This window comes from Alligator sinensis, unplaced genomic scaffold, assembly GCF_000455745.1.
Source record: "Alligator sinensis unplaced genomic scaffold, ASM45574v1 scaffold768_3, whole genome shotgun sequence".
Lineage (NCBI taxonomy): Eukaryota > Metazoa > Chordata > Crocodylia > Alligatoridae > Alligator > Alligator sinensis.
This window is the reverse complement of record NW_005842135.1, coordinates 2149005-2167278: the sequence shown is the minus strand read 5'-3', so window position 1 is coordinate 2167278 and position 18274 is coordinate 2149005. Positions and strand designations below refer to the sequence as shown.

Genomic DNA, 18274 nt, shown 5'->3' with positions numbered 1-18274 from the left:
AGAGTGTATAATTTGTTAGTATAATCTAATTTAATTGATTATGCAAACTGAGAGAACGAATAATTTAGCCAGGTGTGGGGAGTTTTCCTGTTTATTACATAGTATCTGTAACCGCTACCTCTTAATCATGCTGTTTTAAATCACTCATCAACTCACAGGCACAGGGTATTCTCAAAGAAGATTCGATACTGATAATGTAATACACATGCTTACATGTCATTGTGAATTATCACATGTGGGAAAGACCATCTAAAATATACTGATGTCTAATTAGTAGCTTTTCAATATTATTCAAACTACAATTGATCAAGTCTGTCTGCTGAACTTGGTGATGCATTTTAAAATGACCAGTCAAAATGCAGCTTTTGATTACTTGTTTTAAAGCACTGGGGCTCCAAAAGGGTTTTTTCTTTCTTTCTTTCTTTTTTTTTTTTTTTTTTTAAGGTAATGCCTTTGCTCATTTTCAATGACAGAGAATACTAGTGGGTAACAGTGATTATGATGATGGTTAACTCTCCATTGATGACTTCAAACTATGATAAGAAATGTGTTTTTATTACATAGTAGTGTATATATTTGGCTTTAGACACTTCTGTGTTGAAATACCATATTTACTTGAATCTAAGATGACGGCTTTTTGCCAATCAGGATGGGGCTGGGGGAGCTCATCTTAGATATATGAACAAAGTGGAGTGTGGTGGGGCAGACAGCTGTTGTGGCTCTGACTGTCCCTGAGCCTGTGTCAGGGCCAGAGACAGACCCATAGCAATGTTCTACCCTCCCCGCTCCCCACTTGCCCTCTGCAGTTTCTCCCCACCCTCTGTCCTCTTCTCCCCCACTTACTATCAGGCACAGCTCAGCTCCAGCTCAGGCTGGATTCCCTTCTGGGCACAAAGCACATGGAACTCTGTCCCCTGCATGGCCAACTGCAGCACTGCTGCGTGGCTCAGCAAGGAAGAGGCAGAGACTGTGGGGAGTGGAGGGAAAGGGGCAGAGATGGTGGGGAGTGGGTGGGGAGGGAGGAGCAGAGATAGTGGGAAGGGACAGAGATTATGGGGAATTGGGGGTGGGTGGGCACAGGTGGCAGGGAGCAGGAAGGCTAAAGAGAGAAGGGGCAAAGAGCAAGAGGGCTATCTGACCACTCAGACACTGCTTTCCCTGTTGTAGTAGTGAGGGTAGGATGATGAATTTAAGACAACGCTCCAATAATTAGATTCTATACCTGGAAAAGTATAACAAAGTTCTAATTTTTCCATACATAGACTCTAATTACTGGGGGATCATCTTAAATTCAGGATTGTCTTAGATTTGAGTAAATAAAATACATTTTGTTTCTTGTTTTAGTTTTAAATTTTATATGTTGAAAATTAAAACACTTGAAACATATACTTAGTTTCCATTGACTTCAGTCAAGTTCAGTGTAACTTAAGGTGACCCTTGACTGCTTTTGCTGAGCTACTAGAAACAAGATGAACATAAAAGCTTTTGCTTGGCCTCTGAGTGGTTCATCAAGAAGATTTACAAGAGTGCTGAATGATTTACTGTTCACTTCTGAGAGAGTGCAGAGAAATTTCCCTTCCAATTGGTTCAAGCCAATCCTAAATCAGTTTTCTTTTCTTTCTTTGTTTCTTCTTTTTATCTAACAACTGTACTGAAGTGTACCACTTCAGAGGTGTAAGCTCACCTTGTCTCCAGCCAGGATCTTGAAGGAAGCCATGACCTGGTCCGCAGTATCCGTATCTGCTGTTTCCCGGGACATGAAGTCAATGAAGGCCTGGAATGTCACTACTCCCAAGCGGTTAGGATCTACGATGCTCATGATACGGGCAAACTCTGCCTCTCCCTAGATAACAAAAGAATCATTGACAGATCAGCCTACTGATATGTTAAGGATGAGCAGAAGGTAAATCCAGTTCACAAAGAAGTGGGCCTCTGAAAGGTGAGATAACCAGACTGGAATGGGACCAATTTTGAAACAAAATCTCATGGCTAAGAAAACGCCAAACTACGAGAGTTTTCAAATCAGTTGTACACAAGACATTCACCTCCTTATTCTTCTAAGATGGCTTCTTAGTAAAATCATTTCCCATTTATATTTGGTCTTTGAAATTAGTTATTTTTCACAATGCCCTACATCAGGGGTTGGCAACATTTTTGGAAGCAGGCCAGAATAACTCGCTTTGGTCCAAGTTTGGTGCTAGGACCTAGCTAGAGCTGCTTCTCATCACTACCTAGCTATGGTGAGTTATGGGTGAAGCACCTGGTAATGGTTTGGCATAGCGTGGGCAAAGCCCTCCACAGCCAATGCCAAAGCCCCCATTCCATGGACTGGATCCAATGGTCCCACAGGCTGTAGATTGCTGACCTCTGCCTTAGATACCGGCATCTATCATACCACAGCAAAGCACCCGTCCTAACAGTTCATTACTGTGACTCTAGTGGGCACCAATGTCACAAACACTTCAGAACATGATATAAATTTCCCTCTGATGCACCCTGTATATCACAGGGGGTTGAAGATCAGGATCTGAAACATGTTTACAAAGCTAATTTTTTTTACCAGCCAGATTTGTACCTTAGCCTTTATGTGGAATATCTTCTTTTTCTACTGATCATATTGTCTGTCCCTCTTTAAGGTGTTTAATGGAACTGAGCTCACCCGTACTGGACTGGCAGTAGAAATCAGGGACCCAGGGGTGTGGAGAGGCCTTGGAAAGTAGCCTCTTCAGGGCAGACTCTTTATAGCACTCTGACACAGAAGACAGAGCTATATATTTTTAGTTTCTTGCATTTTTATTACAACATGAGCTTCTATTGCTGTCTCTTGTCTCACTTCTACCCCTATACAAGAAGGAAGGGGCAGAGTCCAGTCTCTGGGAACATAGGCAAAACCTTCAGGCAGTTCTAGTTAAATCTACATGAAACAGTAATACTTAGACAAGGAGAATTTGGTCAAATGTTAATTCACATGGCCTTGTGCACCAGACTAAAAAAGCTTGTGTTTATACCAGACTGAAAAATGGCATACATTAGAATTCTGCTTTGCCTAGCATTTGCAATGGCAAGGTTATTAAATTAATTACTTAAGCTTTTTCTGTTGTGCATTTCCTCTCCTGGCTGATTATTAATACCAACATATTTTGTCTGCAGAAGTCTCTCTATAAAGTCATACCAATACTACATTGTCCTGAACATTGGAGTCTGCTTTTTGTAGGGAAAATATTACAAGAAAGCTAAAAAATGGACTTTAAAATGCTTGTATGAACAAGCAGGATAGGTATGAAATAAATGACTCTTCCAGCGATTAGAGTGGGGATAGGCAGGGCAGAAGAGGGAAAGCAGATGGATACCAGGGAACTGTTCTAAATGTAATTGTTTTCAGTCTGGGAAGCACCTTTAATAGGTTGGAAAAAAAGCTGATCTTAGCCACATCATCACTGGGGAGTAGTTTCTACCTGCCCAAAGAGTCCACATCACATTAATGCTAGATGCTTTTCAAAGGGGCACCAGAGGTTAAGCACCCATGTAGGGCATCAATATGGAACAAATATGGAACAAACAATGGATACACAGCACTCAGCTGAGTCTCACTAGAAGTCTGAAGGTGAATTTTTTATTGGGATCAATTTGTTACCCACATGGAACTGCACTTTGCAATGTTCTATTACATGCATGGTTACAATCATGCTGTGTGTTTGTACAGAAAATTCATTAAAAAAAAAATTCCTATGTGGACATTTTTGTTTCAATTCTGAAGTTAAAGAAAAATCAGCCTGTTGTGTAGATTTCTACAAGAATCTCACTATTACTGCTAGGGAAGTTACAGGGGTGCTGCATACAATGAGCACAGCAGTTAAGCAGCTGTGCTGTTCCTTCTTCCAGTTTAAGTCATCAAGTTTGCCAAATAGAATTCTTAACTGAAAGACGCTGGATGCAACTCTCATGTTCTTTCCCATCTAGTTACAGGTGTGGTTCACAGATTTAAACTCACTTTCTCACACATGTACATACACAAGTTTAACTATTGCAACATTTGCTTTCCATACATGAGTCATCAGAAGTAAGGTATCTTTTACCTGGATTCATTACAAGTGTTTTCCCTTCCCCCTTGTGGAGAGCCATATGAATTATTGTGAACAGGAGTGACATTACCATATTGTAACCCATGGAGATAAGGCAGGCTCGGAAATCTTCACTATCCATCATGCCAGTCTTCTTCTACAGGGAGTGATGCAAAGATGGAAGAAGCCAAGAGAGAGAAAATGGAAACCAGTCCAGGAAAAATGAATCGACAAGAGATATTACCAAGGATGGATTTGGGGGGGGGGGGGGGGAGGATGGAAGACAGTATTTATAGGACAATAAAGAACAGTGCAATAAAAACGGTTTGAGAAATCATGAAAGAGTAAAAATGTATTGGGAATGGAATAGTTTGCATATGGGAAACATATGGGAGACAAAAAGGAACGAGGTATGAAGAGATCAAGTAAAATGGATTGATAAATAGAAAAAAAGGCCAAGAAAGTTAATGGAAACAGAAGTCAAAGGAGTTGGTAAAGACAAAAAAGGAGTTCACCCAAGATGACAGATTAAGATAGTTAGAAGGGGTAAATAGGAAAATATATTAACAGGAAAGGCAGAATGGAAGAGAGTGATGCATGTACAGTAATAAACAAGAACAACAATGACACATGGATTAAAAAAAAAAGGAGAGAGAGGAGAAAACTGTTATTTCCTTATAGTTCAACATCTGGCTGCATTCACCACTAGCATTCAGTACCTGCGCATCGTTTCCAATATCGTAACCCAAGCTGATCAGGCAGGCTTTGAACTCTTCGGGGCCAAGTGTGCCGGAGTGGTCCTAGTTATGCAGTGTGCCAAGGCAGCAGGGCATGCAGTGCCAGTGGAGTGATGATGTGGGGCAAAGGTAAGAGAGAGAGAGAGAGAAGATCAAAGAAGGTGAAAAGACAACAAAACAGGTGCACCATGCCGTGGGTGAGGAGAGAAGAGGGGCAGAGAAAGAATGACATGCAGATAGAGAGACAGGGAAGAAAAAAAGTGCACAAAGTTAGATACCACAATGACATTTCAGGATGTGCTAAAAATGCTCTCCGAATAGATGCTTCTCAGAGAGCTCGTAACATCTCACCGGCATTCAAACACCCAGAACAGTTGGGCTTTAAAATCTACTTTTTCCCCCAACTGAATCACTGTTCTTTTCCTCAGTTGTGCCAGAAGCCCTGCGTGTATCAAAAGTAACCCAGCGTGCAGGGAAGCAGCCAGGCCATAAATGCCATTGCCTTGCTGTCAAAAGCCAGGTGTTTCTAGTCAAGGAACAGGCTAGCTCCCCACAGGAGCTCAGCTGTTGGAGTGCCTAGTGTGCTCCTGAAAATCCAGGGTTTCTTTGAGAACACCCAAGGTAAAAACAGCTGAAGCTTTGGGACATGATACCACCCCTAGCTCTATGATGTCTGCCTCTGAAAGCAGAGCTGCAACTGGTTGAGCTTTTTAAAGTGCTCTACACTGAAAGTAGCACCTCTGGTTTTATGTAGGCACTGCCTTTGCCATTATGCAGGGAAAAACACTGAAGATGGAAACAGTATTCCTTCATTCATGTATTATGCCCATTTCCTTGGTGTTTCACAAGGCCCACCTGGCAACTGTGAGCATTCTTACAGCAGTGTCGCCTGCATGCCAGCCACATAGTTCAGCAGCATATGCCAGTGTCTTTTTGGTTCAGAGTCCCAAAGTGTTGTAGGCTGGCGTGCGCTCACAGCCATGAATTACACAAAAGTTAGGGCTTCTACTTGGAAAAGTAGAACTTTAGTGCGGAGGCAGTGTGAATGGGTTTCCTGCCTGCAGTCACCATCTTGGTAGACCATAGAGGCTGGAAGAGGGAAGCTTCTGGTAGGACTGCAGGGCCAGCTTCCATCTGATTCACTCCTTGCCAAGAACAGCCAAGTTTTTCCTTCTGATTTCATCACTGTTGCCTCCTCCTTTTGTATCTCATATTGTTGAGAAAGGCCTGTTCTCAAGGGTTATACATTGGGCAACATAGCTAAAAAGAGAGGACCATTGGGCAACATAAGGAAGACTTAAGATGGTCACTAGCTATTTGGATATACAACACCTTGTACATCTCCTTGAAATTAGACTGCAAGAATTTACTCTACATGGCGATACCTCCTGAGACTATTAAGGTACTAAAGCTGACAGAGCTGTGGCAGGCTTAGCAAGAGCTAGGAGCACAAAACATTCATACTGCTTCCCTGGCATCTACACTGGCTGCCAGTAGGTTTCTGGATGGCATTCAGGGTGGTGGTATGAAACTAAGAGAATCCTAAATGGTTTGGGACCATTTCTGTCTCCTCTATGACCTTGCTGCAGTTTAGCTGGAGTGCTTCCACTAATCATACATCTCCTAGATACAAATGAGAATCCAGCTGAAGGGGTGACAGGCTTGAGGGTTAGAGGAATTTTTTGTTCCCCTCATCCAACATTTCTTATTACTGTGCTTGCTAGGGGTTTGGTACTTGTTTAGGAGTCAGAACAGCCTCATATTCTACTGTCTTACATGGATTGCTCTACTAGACATGGCACTTATATGATAACTCAGAGGCTGGGTGCTGACAGATTTCAAAATCAAAATAGTAGTGCTAGAGTGATGTTGTAGCTACGGTGGCCCAGGAATTATATGAGAGTCAAGAATTGTGGGGGTCTATCTTTTATTGGACTAACTGAATGGTTTGAATAAATTTAGACAAACTTTCAAATGCAAGGTTTCCTGAGGAAGAATGTCTTGCATTCAAAAGCTTGTCTAACTTTATCCCAACCATGCAGTTCATCCAATAAAATATCAAGTTAGATAAGCTTTTGAATGCATGACATTCTTCTTCAGGAGATATTATATTCAAAAGTGAATTTAACGTGATTCAAACCATGCAGTTGGTCCAATAAAAGATATCACCCCCCAAAATCCTAACTTTGTGCATAAATCAAAATACTCATCCACTTTACAGAGATAAGGGGAAATGATCCATCTCCTAAATAAGCCCCAGACTTTCCCAGTGTCTTATCTCAGTCAGGAATCTCATGTTCAGACAAACCTTCTTTCTTGTCAGATGAAGAGACCAGCCTAAATGGACATGATTACCTAGCTTTAAAGAGCTGAATGCTCATGTGCTCTGGCCTAGAAGAGTCTACTGTGGTGTTCATTCTACTGCAGTGGCCAATTGGTTGCTAATGCTAAGTCAATCCTAGGAGGAAGCCTGTAGTCACATGTGCTGCAGGAGGCCCCGACTCTTACCCTGTCAAAATGGTTGAAAGAGGCCCGGAATTCATTCATTTGCTCCTGGCTGATTCCTTTGGCATCGCGGGTCAGAATCTGATTTTCCACTTCATTGATGGTTCTGGCAATCGTCGTAAGTAGCTGCTCCCAGCCCACTCGGATATGCTAAGGGAGGAAGAGCATAATGCTTTATTGAAAAGTGACACTGTCTCTCTCTGGTAGCTCTGATTCAAACATGTTAATCATTACCAATTCCGATGAAAAAAAAATGCTTTTTTATAATTTTTCTGACCAATCCTACAAATAACACACAACCACATCATCCCCATGCCAGTACTTTCATTGTGGCTCTTAAATCAAGGCCTCTGGCTAAGCAACTGGCAAGCTAATAGGTGTCAGGTACATTTTCATTCTGTATGGCTGGTCTTTATTAGTCCCCATCTAGTCCAAGCTCACACTGTGCCCAGGGAACATTCAGGACTGGATTAACATGAAGTATTGCAGGTCAGAATTGAGATGGATTGGCATGACCCTGCAAGTTGAGCAGCACTGTCAGCAACTCAGCTCCATGAGCATCAGGTTTAGCTCAAGGCTTTAAAAAAGATGGGGTGGGGGGTGGAGGGGTGTACAGGGACATTCATATTATCTGAGGATCACAGCTGGTCTCAGTGATTCACACCTGGCTAATACATCTTAGACTGCCTGCATGTTTGCACCACTACATTGCAGGCTGAATACTCTGCACGGCATTTACCTCCATGGTGTAATTGGTGTGCTTGTTGTCAAAGATAAGAGCCTCCTGAATCTGTTGGTGGTCTCCCTCCAGCTGGTCAATCTTTGGCTTGTAATTCACAATGCTCTTCTCATATTGCCGCAGGTGGTTGAGCTGGTCCTCCAGAGTCCCGTGCATTTCTATAGAAATGCGGCCAATCTCCTGCATAAACAAAATCAATAGATTTGTGTCCATTAGACAGACAAGCATCAACCTGCATGGTATTCATCTGCAACAGTTCCCTGTATGGGCTAGATGCTTCAAGAACAGGTTGTGTAGGTCAGAAAGGAGAGCTTAGCTTTACAACTTTGCAGAGGAAAGATACACACACAAATGGCATGGATGCTGGGCTCCTGCTGGAGCCAGTGCATCAGGAACCCAAGCACAAGAGCTAGCAGTTCAGCACTGAAGTTTTCTCCAGAATACAGAGAAGCAACTTCATTGCAGACAGTTCAAATGAGGTGATATTACTAATTTGGCAGCATCTGGCAATAAAAGACAAGAGGCTGGGCAAACCACTCTCAAAGTATGATGATCATAATAGCTATTTAAAGGACAGGACTAAGCTGGCCAATATTCTTCCCTTCCCTCAGCTAAAGAAGAGGTCAAGAAGATTTTTCCATGACGCTTTCCCTGCACAGTATTCTTTGTTCTTTATCACTCTGGCTGTTGACTCACTGTTCTCTTTTCCTGACATCTCTGTTTGTCTGGCACTTATTGCCAGTGCCCTTCATACATTTTCCTCTATGAGCCTTCTTTGCCCCGTCTGCCACCAGCAATAGGCTGAAGTTTCTCCATTCCATTAGCTCTACTTACCTTCATCCATATCTTAGCTAAAAAAACCTCTCCTTTTAAAATGTCTCTCCCACTGCCATTTAGTTATGTCATTCTCTCTTCTGTCATGCATTTCAAAGCAGCTGGCACAGAAGTGGCTATACAAAGCAAGCTTGTGTCATATTTGTGTAAGGCAAGTTAATACCTTCAGATACATTCAGTGGTCAGCATCTCTAACTTTGGTGGACATAGGACACAGGGACACAAATTCAGCAAATGGAGAATGGGAACATGACACAGGCTTACAGTGGCATACATCACTCCACCATGGCACCACAGCAGATTACCAGTTAGCATTCCCTCCCTTATCAGCTTGTTATTCCCTCCCTTCCCAATTTCATTCTCAGGCAGTTGCTTGTAGGATGCAAACCAGTTTCCTTGCTATCTAGTGTTAAGGATTTGCAATAGCACCTACTGCAAGCAGGCAGCTTGGGATAGTGGTCATTTATCTGCTCACGATAATAAAATAAAGTGGCTACAGAGCAAAATGATAGGTAAATCCAAAATAATTCTGTTCTTGTGTCCATACCTTTTGTATAGGTCATATTTTTAATATGTTTCAGAGAGTGGGTAAGGAAAAATACATGCACCTGGGTACCCAGAGACAATCTCAGGACTCTATCCATTCAGTGTGCCTTGCTGAAGCCTGACAGGAGGATGCCCCCAGAGGTTGAGGAGGTCATTCAGAATGCCAGCTGAAGTTGTGGAGGAGGGAAAAAAGGGAGGAGAGTGTTTCAAAATAAGCAAGATACTACCTCCATCTTGGTTTGGATCCAGGGTCCAATGACGTTAGCCTGAGCACCAAACTGTTTGCGGAGCCGTTCATTTTGTTGCTGGCGTGCATGTTCCTCCATCAGGGCCTGATCCCTCCGGGGAACTAACTGCCGCACCTGTAGTAAAAAAACCCACCAGGATGGCATATTTGTCATACATGTGGAGGTACCTGCAATGCAGGAAAGGGGAGTGGGTATGTCTATAGTGTCCTCCACTTCTGTGCATATAACACAAGGCCAGTCCCAAGCTGTTGCCCATCCCTTACATTGTCATAAACATATGCATGTTGGTTAATGCATACATCACAGATGTGAAAAATATCTACCAGCCACACTGTCTACTTTTTCCTAACTGTAGTTTGTTTAACTGTATAACTAGTGAAACTGACTGTAGTGCAGGCTGTAACACCGTTTTACACACTGATCTTGGGTAAGTGCACACTCTGAGAAGTGCGCAGGCTTTCCAGTTGATAGCTATGTACTCCAAATAAGCAATAATAGGTTTTGATTTGAGGTCACCATCCAATGACTATCTAGTTACTTTTGGCAGTTTAGTAAGTTTTGGGTCTCTGTACAGTTCCTACTGGAGATTTTAGAGTGACTAATTCACTTTGCTAAGGCAAGCTAACAGCCTCTTCCCTTGCAGTGTAAAAGCACAGCTGAAAGCAACTCACATGGTCCCATTTGCCATTGATCTCCTGTGGGGTGATGGTAGTGTAGGGGTTGGTTCCTGCCATGTTGACGTGGTAGGTCTGGACAATCTTTGAGACTTCGTTATGGATTCCCAGGATGGCTTGTCGCTCCTTGTCGGCATCTGGCAAAGTGGCTTTGAATTGTTCATGGGCTGTGGTCAATCCCTGGAGAACAAATGTGACAGCAGAGAAAAGGTAGGAAAAGTATTAGCTACACGACAGCATCCACATTAATGTGTTACTAACAACGTGATCTGGAACTCTTCTATGGCTAAATCCAAGCAAACGCACATTCTCAGGCTGCAGGAAAGGCTGGTCCATAAGAGGAAAATCATTTCTCATACTCTCATAGTTGCTTAAGTTTTAACAATGGGCATTTACACGCATAAGTGGCACTAGGAAATATTACTTGAGGGGGCTGGGTTGTGCGGAGTGTGCCTGCCTGACCCCGCCCCTCCCTCCCGCAGGGCCATTTTGGGGCTGGTACACGCTCGTGCTATGCGTGCGGTGGTGGAGGAGCGTGTGGCGGAGGCACCGAGTGTGGCACTGTGGCGGTGGCACTGGAGCCACTGTTGCCAGCCCAGTTGCGGGGGTTAGCCCTGTTAGCCCCACCCTTCTGCCGCCTATTTTTATACAGCAAATTATAACCTATCCTATAGTGACCAGCAGCAAATATCAAATCGCAAGACATGGTCAAATACTTCTTGCTTTTAGATTCTTGTAGGTTGGTTTTCATGGGGTCCTGGTTGACAGATCAAAAGCTGTGCGCGCTCATACCCTCTGGAAAGAAGAACAGACCACCAGCGTGATTGTTCAGCCCCTATGTCTCATTTTGTAACAAAATGATAGGGCAAATGGGCAGTTTCTCTCCTCATATGCTAGATGCATATTTAATATAGTCACATAGAACTAAGTCCAGTCTCCTTTGTTCTCAGGCACCCAGATGTCCAGAAGAGCCTACTAGAATATCTGCTCCAGTCCTACTCACAACATAGCCACACAGTGACATTTAACACACTATGATGTGCACAGATAAAGAGCATAACAGCTGAGAATGTATAGGTGGCTCATCACAGGGAGACCTAGTCTATTCACAGAAAATGAGAATTAAGCCAACTTCTCCCAGCCTAGACAAGTTGGCAAATTCACAATGGCAAAATGTGCTTCTTCACCTGAAAAAGGCTCCCCCTCCCTGACTACAAACAGTGCATTTCTCTTATTGCTGCAGCTCCTAAAATATGATACCAGGACTACTGGGGGCATGGGGAACACTTGATGATGACTTATGGACAGCTGGCAAGTCACTTGGTGCTGGCTCGTTTCCAGCTGATTCTATAGGTTTTTAATTCCAAACAGAATAGAAATCTGTAAGAGAGACACCAAAGGGAGAGACACCAAAGGGGTCCAGGGGTCAGAAAGCATGTGCAGGGACAGAAAGGGGAACAGTGCAGATACAAGGGGAAGTGGAGCTGAAGAATGTATGTGGATTGCATGACTGACCACACACTTATGTTATATGCACCCTAATTAATTTCCTAAAATTACTATCCTACATAGTAATTTTACTGCTTTAATACTTGATAAATACAGTTGTAGTACCTACAGGGCTACAATGCAAGTACGCACGTAGGAGAGAGTCCACATAGTTATCAGTCTGGAGGGGAGGAGATGCTCACAAGGTGCAATCTCTGTTAGATTTGGTCTGTTAGATTTGGTTGATTAGGGGGAACTCAGTAGTCAGCAGCAGCTCAGTACCAGGGCTCATACCAAGTTGGTACCCTTTTATTACACCTTGCCTAGAGTTTATGTTATAGGCAGAAACCCAATTTTAGGCAGGCTCCGTGCTTTTGGCAGTCTCCCTGTAAAAAAAGCAAGTTATCAAAAATAAAATGCTGGCTCCCTTGGCGGAGCAAGCAGTCCTTGTAGCCGCTGTGACTAGGCAGTGCAGCCTGGCCAGGGCAGGGGGGCGGTGGTGGTGGTGGGGTTTGAGCGGCAGAGGAAAGGGGGGCTGCTGCTTCTGTCCTTCATGGCTGATTGGCTGCAGACAGCCCTCACAGCCAGTGTGGGGCAGGGCCAATGGGGCCCCTTGGGTAATCAGAGATGTGGGAGACCCACCACTGCACCCTTCCCTGAAAATGGCTGCTGCTCCCATAATCTGCATGTGAAATCAGCTGGCAGCTACCTTGAGTTCGGTAGACCTCTAGTTATAGGGCACTGTGGCCTAAAAAGCCAGCAATGTTCCATGCATCACTGGTCACATGCAGTCTCACTGTCAGCTGCCTGCCCGTGACCTACTCTGGAAACTTCCTATTATCCTCACAGAGCTGGCATTGTGACCAATGTATCAGCTGTTATCATGGAGCAAGACAACTCTGTTTCTCCTTGCTCAATAAGGATAATCCAAGCAAATACTTGCATTGCCTGTTGTCTTCACAAGCACTCATTCAGCTGGAGTAAGAGCACTTCCATTAAGAACCCAGGAAGGGGCATACAGCACTCTTTCAGATCTATGGGTTATGAAGAGCAACTACCAGCTCTTTCCAAGTGGCCTTGCAGACAGAGGGGCAGCTGAGCTTCAGCCTCCAATAGCTCCAAGGATGATTGAAGGCTTTGGCTCCCTATAGCAAGCAGGAGAGAATGCCAGTTCACTGATGCTCAGCAACGAAGCACAGAACAGCAGTCCAGACCAGCTGCATCCAACAGCGGGACCAGAGCAGTTCCAACACATCATATCAGAGACACAAAGGCTGGAGGAGCTGGGCCAGGGGGAATTCTGGGACTAAGGCTGTGACATGCAGAACCTGAGAGCAGCCTTGCTCATTAGGACGATAATTTGTTATCCTCTTAACTCTCAATCTTTTAAAAGCAATTCCCTTGTCCTAAAAATCCATATTCAGGTCTTTGTGTCCCCCACAATGTCTTGGCACATATTTGCTTGCACCCACCTTTTCTGAAGGGGAGTGGGAGGAAAGGATCATTTTTGGCTAAAGTTCATTAGGAAGAAGAAGAAGCACCATAACATTCACCCTGGGAAAAACAACTGTACCATCCATAGCCTGAGACAGAGTGAACCCTGATCTGTGTGCACCACAGTGCATCTCTAGGGAAGGATTAGCACATACCTGGATCTCCTCTATGGTGTGAACAATGAAGGTGTCCTGCAGATCCTCCATGGCCCCCTCCATCCAGTTATTGAATGGGGCGGCTCGTTTGGCATATTCCAGGTACAACTGATCAATTGTTTCCAGCAGCTTTTCTGTCCTCTGGGAATTCCCCCCACAACACACAAAAAAGGGGTTAGAGAAAAGTCACCAAACAATACACTCTGCTGCTTGCTGAAGCAGAGACTTCCTCCAATACACTGACTGTTGCCTGTTCCCCACTGTGTTCTCAGAAGGATGTTACTATTAAATGTGTTCCTGCAATTAGGCAGAGTACTAGAAAGACCAACTTAAATATTTTTAATTTGCATGTACTTAAGTCAACTCCATGAACCACAGCATTCTATTTTATGATTATGATGACCTTACAGAAGGGACGATCTTTTCCTTTTTCTCTGGTGCCACTATTTAAGAAAATGATGTTTTTTCAAACAAATCAGTTACAAGATGTAGGAAACTCAAGAGAATGTAAAGGCTTATGCAAAGCTGAGGTCCCACACTTAATGGTATTACTGGCCTCAGATATATGAAATATAGAAATACAGTACGAGTTAACTAATATGGACACTCCAGCTTTGGAAATGGATTGGATACCTGAGGATGAAAGTCACTACATGTTGCGGCTGGTTAGGAATCCATGCTAAGAATGAAGGCTACAGCTGTATTTATGGCACAGAGGAGCCTTGGAAGTTATCTCCAAGTCAGCTATGCCTAAGTGGCAGCAAATGTTTTGAGAGAGAAAGAGGGAAGAAAATTGTCTGTGTACATCATGCCCCTCAAGTTCCAAGTTCCTCATAAGGAGGAACAACAGAAGGTCCAAAATGTATGCTCAACTAGCTGGTCTAGTAATCTCCAGGACAAATCATCAAGGAGCTATAGGGTTCCCATCTCCTTTTGGAGTAATGGCTATGAATGGCAGTGATGATGTCCTGTTCCAAGGGATGCATTAGATCCACATGCTCAGTCTTCTCCCACAGGGGAAGGAAGCAAACACTGGTAAACCTTCACAAAACCATTCAACTCTTACTTCTCCTAGATGTCACATGGGCTTTGGGCTTGCACCATCCCCTTGTGCACTGTGTTATTGGACCTGCACTAAGATTATGAGATTCTTCAGCCAAGATTGCAATGGGCCATGATCTGTATGTTTTAATACTTCAGAAACATGCAGCTGGCAGGTGGTTTGCATCTAGACGTAATCTAGGTTTCAGTTTGAAAGCCAGCTGGAGAAGAATCTCGGGGAAGCAGCGACCCACAGAGAAGAGAATCCTTATAAACAGGAAGTGGGATAACTGTTTGATTACCAAATTAGCATAATACTTTAAAGTGCTGAAAGGCTCCTGTATCAACTGAACAAGCCCAGTAGGGGCAGCAGTAATGCAGGTTTCCTCTAGACCCACGTTTCTCAACCTATGGGTCATAAGACTATATGAAAGGGCCACAAACAAACTTTAAAACTGGATCAACAAACATTAAACATTTATTCTCCTTTAAAGGAGATGGATTGTCATTTTTCCTTGCAGGCTGGCAGAGTTCCAGCTTGCAAGCAGCTGTCTGGGGCCCCCTATGCCCCATACACCCACCCCTTGCCCCATACACTGCGGGGCTGGGGCCTGGGGCAGCAGGTCAGGAGTGAGGGGCACTGGCCATTGATGTTTACAAATGGGTCCTGGTACAAAAAAGGGTGAGAACCACTGCTCTAGACTCTCAAGTTTAACTTCAGTGAACACATCTTACCTCTAAGGCTTCTCTACGTTTCTGGGTTAAGGCACCCAGATTATCCCACTGGTCACATATCTTCTGGCACCGGGCGTTGACACTTGGGGAGTCGTAATAATCCAGCTCACTAACAAAAGAAAAAGGAAAGAGAAAAGTAAGCAGACACCCAGAGAAGCAATCCGTCAAGAGCTCCCTATCAACCTAGAGGGAGGCGTGAAAGCAGACAAAATGTCCCAAGTCCTATAAGGGAGAATCTTTGGGGGGGACCAGTGGTGTCCAGTTCCAGAGTTGCTGCACAATGATACTGTGTATCAATCTCAGAAGAGTGCAACACAGAGATTCTAAAGTAAAAAAATAACCTAAATACACTGTTTCTCTGTGATCTATTATCAATTAGTGGGGAAGGCTGCCCAGTGAGCAGAGTTGTGCAAGTATCCTGGGAAAGAAAAGCAGACTTCCATCTGAACTGTAAGCTGGTAGTTTCTGAGTTTGAAGGCATACCTCATTAACTCCATTAGAGAATATCAGGCTGGCTACAGACCTGCATCTTTATATGTGGAGTGGGGGGGCAGAAAAAGTCTTCATTAAACATTAAAAATAAGCATAGACTCATTCTAATAGATGCAGGATGTGCAAAGCACCCTCTGGGCAAGGAGGAACAGCAGGTGTGCACAGGATGTTAACATATTTAAAATGACCCAAAATATAAAGTATGGGCTAATGCGCAGTGCCACCTGCATTGCCTGTAATGACCAGAGCATGGCACTCAAAGACAGCATCCATTAAGAGCAAGGAGGTAGAGAAGATACATGCAGATATGTTGTGGATCAGGATCTTGCACCACTTAGTTCTTTTGCTTCTGCATATAGCAGGAGAGAAAAAGACCTCCATGTAGGAAGGTGAAAGCCTGTCTAGGAATCCTCTGGGGAAAGAGGGAGCTCACACAGCTGAGCATCCTTGGAATATTGGAATAACTGATTTGATGACCAACTATACATGTAAAGGGGCTGGGCAGTTAGTCCTGGAGAGTGAAACCCTCCAGTTTCCCTAAATAAGCCCTGCATGACAGCAGCAGTGCTGACTTGCTCCAGAGCCCCCAACCAATGTTTCATACAGGACTCATCAGAACACCTCTAGGAAAGAGGGGAGTGCAGCACACAGCTTATTCAGCATTTGGCCTCTTTGTTGAGAATGCTAACAAAGCAGCCAGTCTCCAGCTCCGAGGGTGGCCTTTGAGACAGGCACTGAGCTTGCCGTTCCCTCACACCTTTCACATGTTCTGAGGTGTGGTACTTTATTCGAGCCCAGAGCCAGGCTTCTCCAATCCTTCCCACTCCTGGCAGGGATTTTACCACTCGCTGCTTGGCTAACACACACGCTCAGTCTGCTTTAGTTTTAATCTCTGCTCTCTGAGACCAAGAACTGCTTTGACACCCCCTGCCACTTCATCCCCAGATAAACTCCTGCAGTGGACACGGGAGCAAATTTTCAAATCTGTGCTGGTGAAAGAGTGAGTCAACAATCCTGATTTTGTAAAGAAATACACTCCCTCCCCCCCTCTCCCCCAGCCTGAATAGCACTGGTGTTAGCTTAGCTCTGGGGCTTGAATTGAAGGTTTTATTCTTTAATATTGAGGACCTGGAGACAGGACCAAGTTGTGCAGAGCCCCTTGCCAAGTAACATACAGGGCCTCAGCCAGTTCCCTTCTCAAACCACACTGGCCACCTCTTGCCTGCGTACAAACTGCAGCTTTCACATGCCCCAGCCTTCCCTTTCCAGGAGGCTTCATTTTTCCTTGTAACCCCCATGCCACCCCCACTAGGAAATAGAGCTGAAATGAAATGAAGTTTTTCAAGGAAACAGCAGGGGAAGGCAGGAAGGGAATTCAGCTTCTGCTAGGTCAGACAGGGAAGTGGAGTGTGTTCAACCTGCCAGGCCAGCTGATTGGTGCAGGGCTCCTGGAAGCCTGGGGCCTTACAGAACTGCTACTGCATGAAATCAAAGAGATCACCTCATACCAACCTGTGATCGATGAATCACTCTTCCCTCCCTGGCAGACTAACCAGGGTTTGATATGTGAAAAGGAGAGAAAAGGATTCCCGGTTGGCCTCTGGGGTGCTGCTGTTAAACTACTGTATTCTTTTGCATACAACATACAACCTTCTCGCCCTCTCCGCCCAAAAACAGCTGCTAGAAATTGGAGTGTGCATTATAAGTGAGGAAATATGGTAATAGCAGTTTCTGATGCTTAAGCTTCTGCTGGGCAAAACTAACTCAAGCAATCCACAGGGAACAGAACAATAAGCAGGCTTGGGTACTAGCTGCTGCTACTCCATTACTTACTACATGGAAAGATGTTTTTTTTCTTCATTTTGCCTTTCAAAAACAAGGCCTGTATCTTATTTTAGGGCATGTATGCTAAAAAATATGTTAATAAGAGATATACTATTATTCCTCACCCTGAAAAACTGCAGCAGCTCTCAAACCCCACAAGGGTGGAAGAGGGCAAGGCCGAACAATGAGACAGAATTTCCATCCACCTCGATCTCAGAATCATGCACATTATCCTACCCGCCCACAGTTCATCATCTGGTTAGTCAGTGTCCCTGTCTGCACTTCTTCTGCACCTGCCTACTGGAGAACAGTGCCCTCCCCCTCTAGCAGCGCTGGGGCTGTCCTATATTCCTACATGTTGAACAGGGACAGTTTATGATATTGCTGGGCAGGACAGCAAAGCTGATTAATCTCCACAGTTCCCCATGCTAGCCCAGAGGAAAGAACAGGTGCCAGAAGGCTGTCATACTTGAGTTCTTGTGCAATAGCAGCAATCTGCTCCACGCGGTCCTGGTGAGCAGCCAGGTCGCTCTCAAAGGCCTCGTGTTTCTTAAGCAGGGCCTTGATCTCTGACAGAGTAGCTGTTTCATAGTCCTTCTGCTGCAGCATTGCCTCTTTGCCTAGAGAGGGAGCCAAAGAACAGAGAAATGAAAGAGGGACCTAAAGCAAATCAGTTTGCATCCCTACTCCATGCCAAGGCA

At 44.3% G+C, this 18274-nt stretch overlaps 1 protein-coding gene across 8 annotated transcripts in view; it reads right to left on the bottom strand.

Moving 5' to 3' along the window:
- ACTN1 (actinin alpha 1) overlaps positions 1 to 18274 on the bottom strand; it is a 136486-nt gene that overhangs the window by 2182 nt on the left and 116030 nt on the right. For 2 of the 8 annotated variants that reach the window (XM_006025191.3, XM_025205957.1), the window contains exons 12-21: positions 18043 to 18193; positions 15258 to 15366; positions 13482 to 13622; positions 10342 to 10524; positions 9650 to 9784; positions 8043 to 8222; positions 7307 to 7453; positions 4781 to 4861; positions 4153 to 4218; positions 1685 to 1843 (exon numbers count right to left, since the gene is read on the bottom strand). In XM_006025191.3, the coding sequence (XP_006025253.1) occupies positions 1685 to 1843; positions 4153 to 4218; positions 4781 to 4861; positions 7307 to 7453; positions 8043 to 8222; positions 9650 to 9784; positions 10342 to 10524; positions 13482 to 13622; positions 15258 to 15366; positions 18043 to 18193 (1352 nt within the window). Of the gene's footprint in view, positions 1 to 1684; positions 1844 to 4076; positions 4219 to 4780; positions 4862 to 7306; positions 7454 to 8042; positions 8223 to 9649; positions 9785 to 10341; positions 10525 to 13481; positions 13623 to 15257; positions 15367 to 18042; positions 18194 to 18274 lie in introns of those variants that run through there. The other 6 variants (XM_006025194.3, XM_014520639.2, XM_025205959.1 and 3 more) reach the window with 5 other exon arrangements.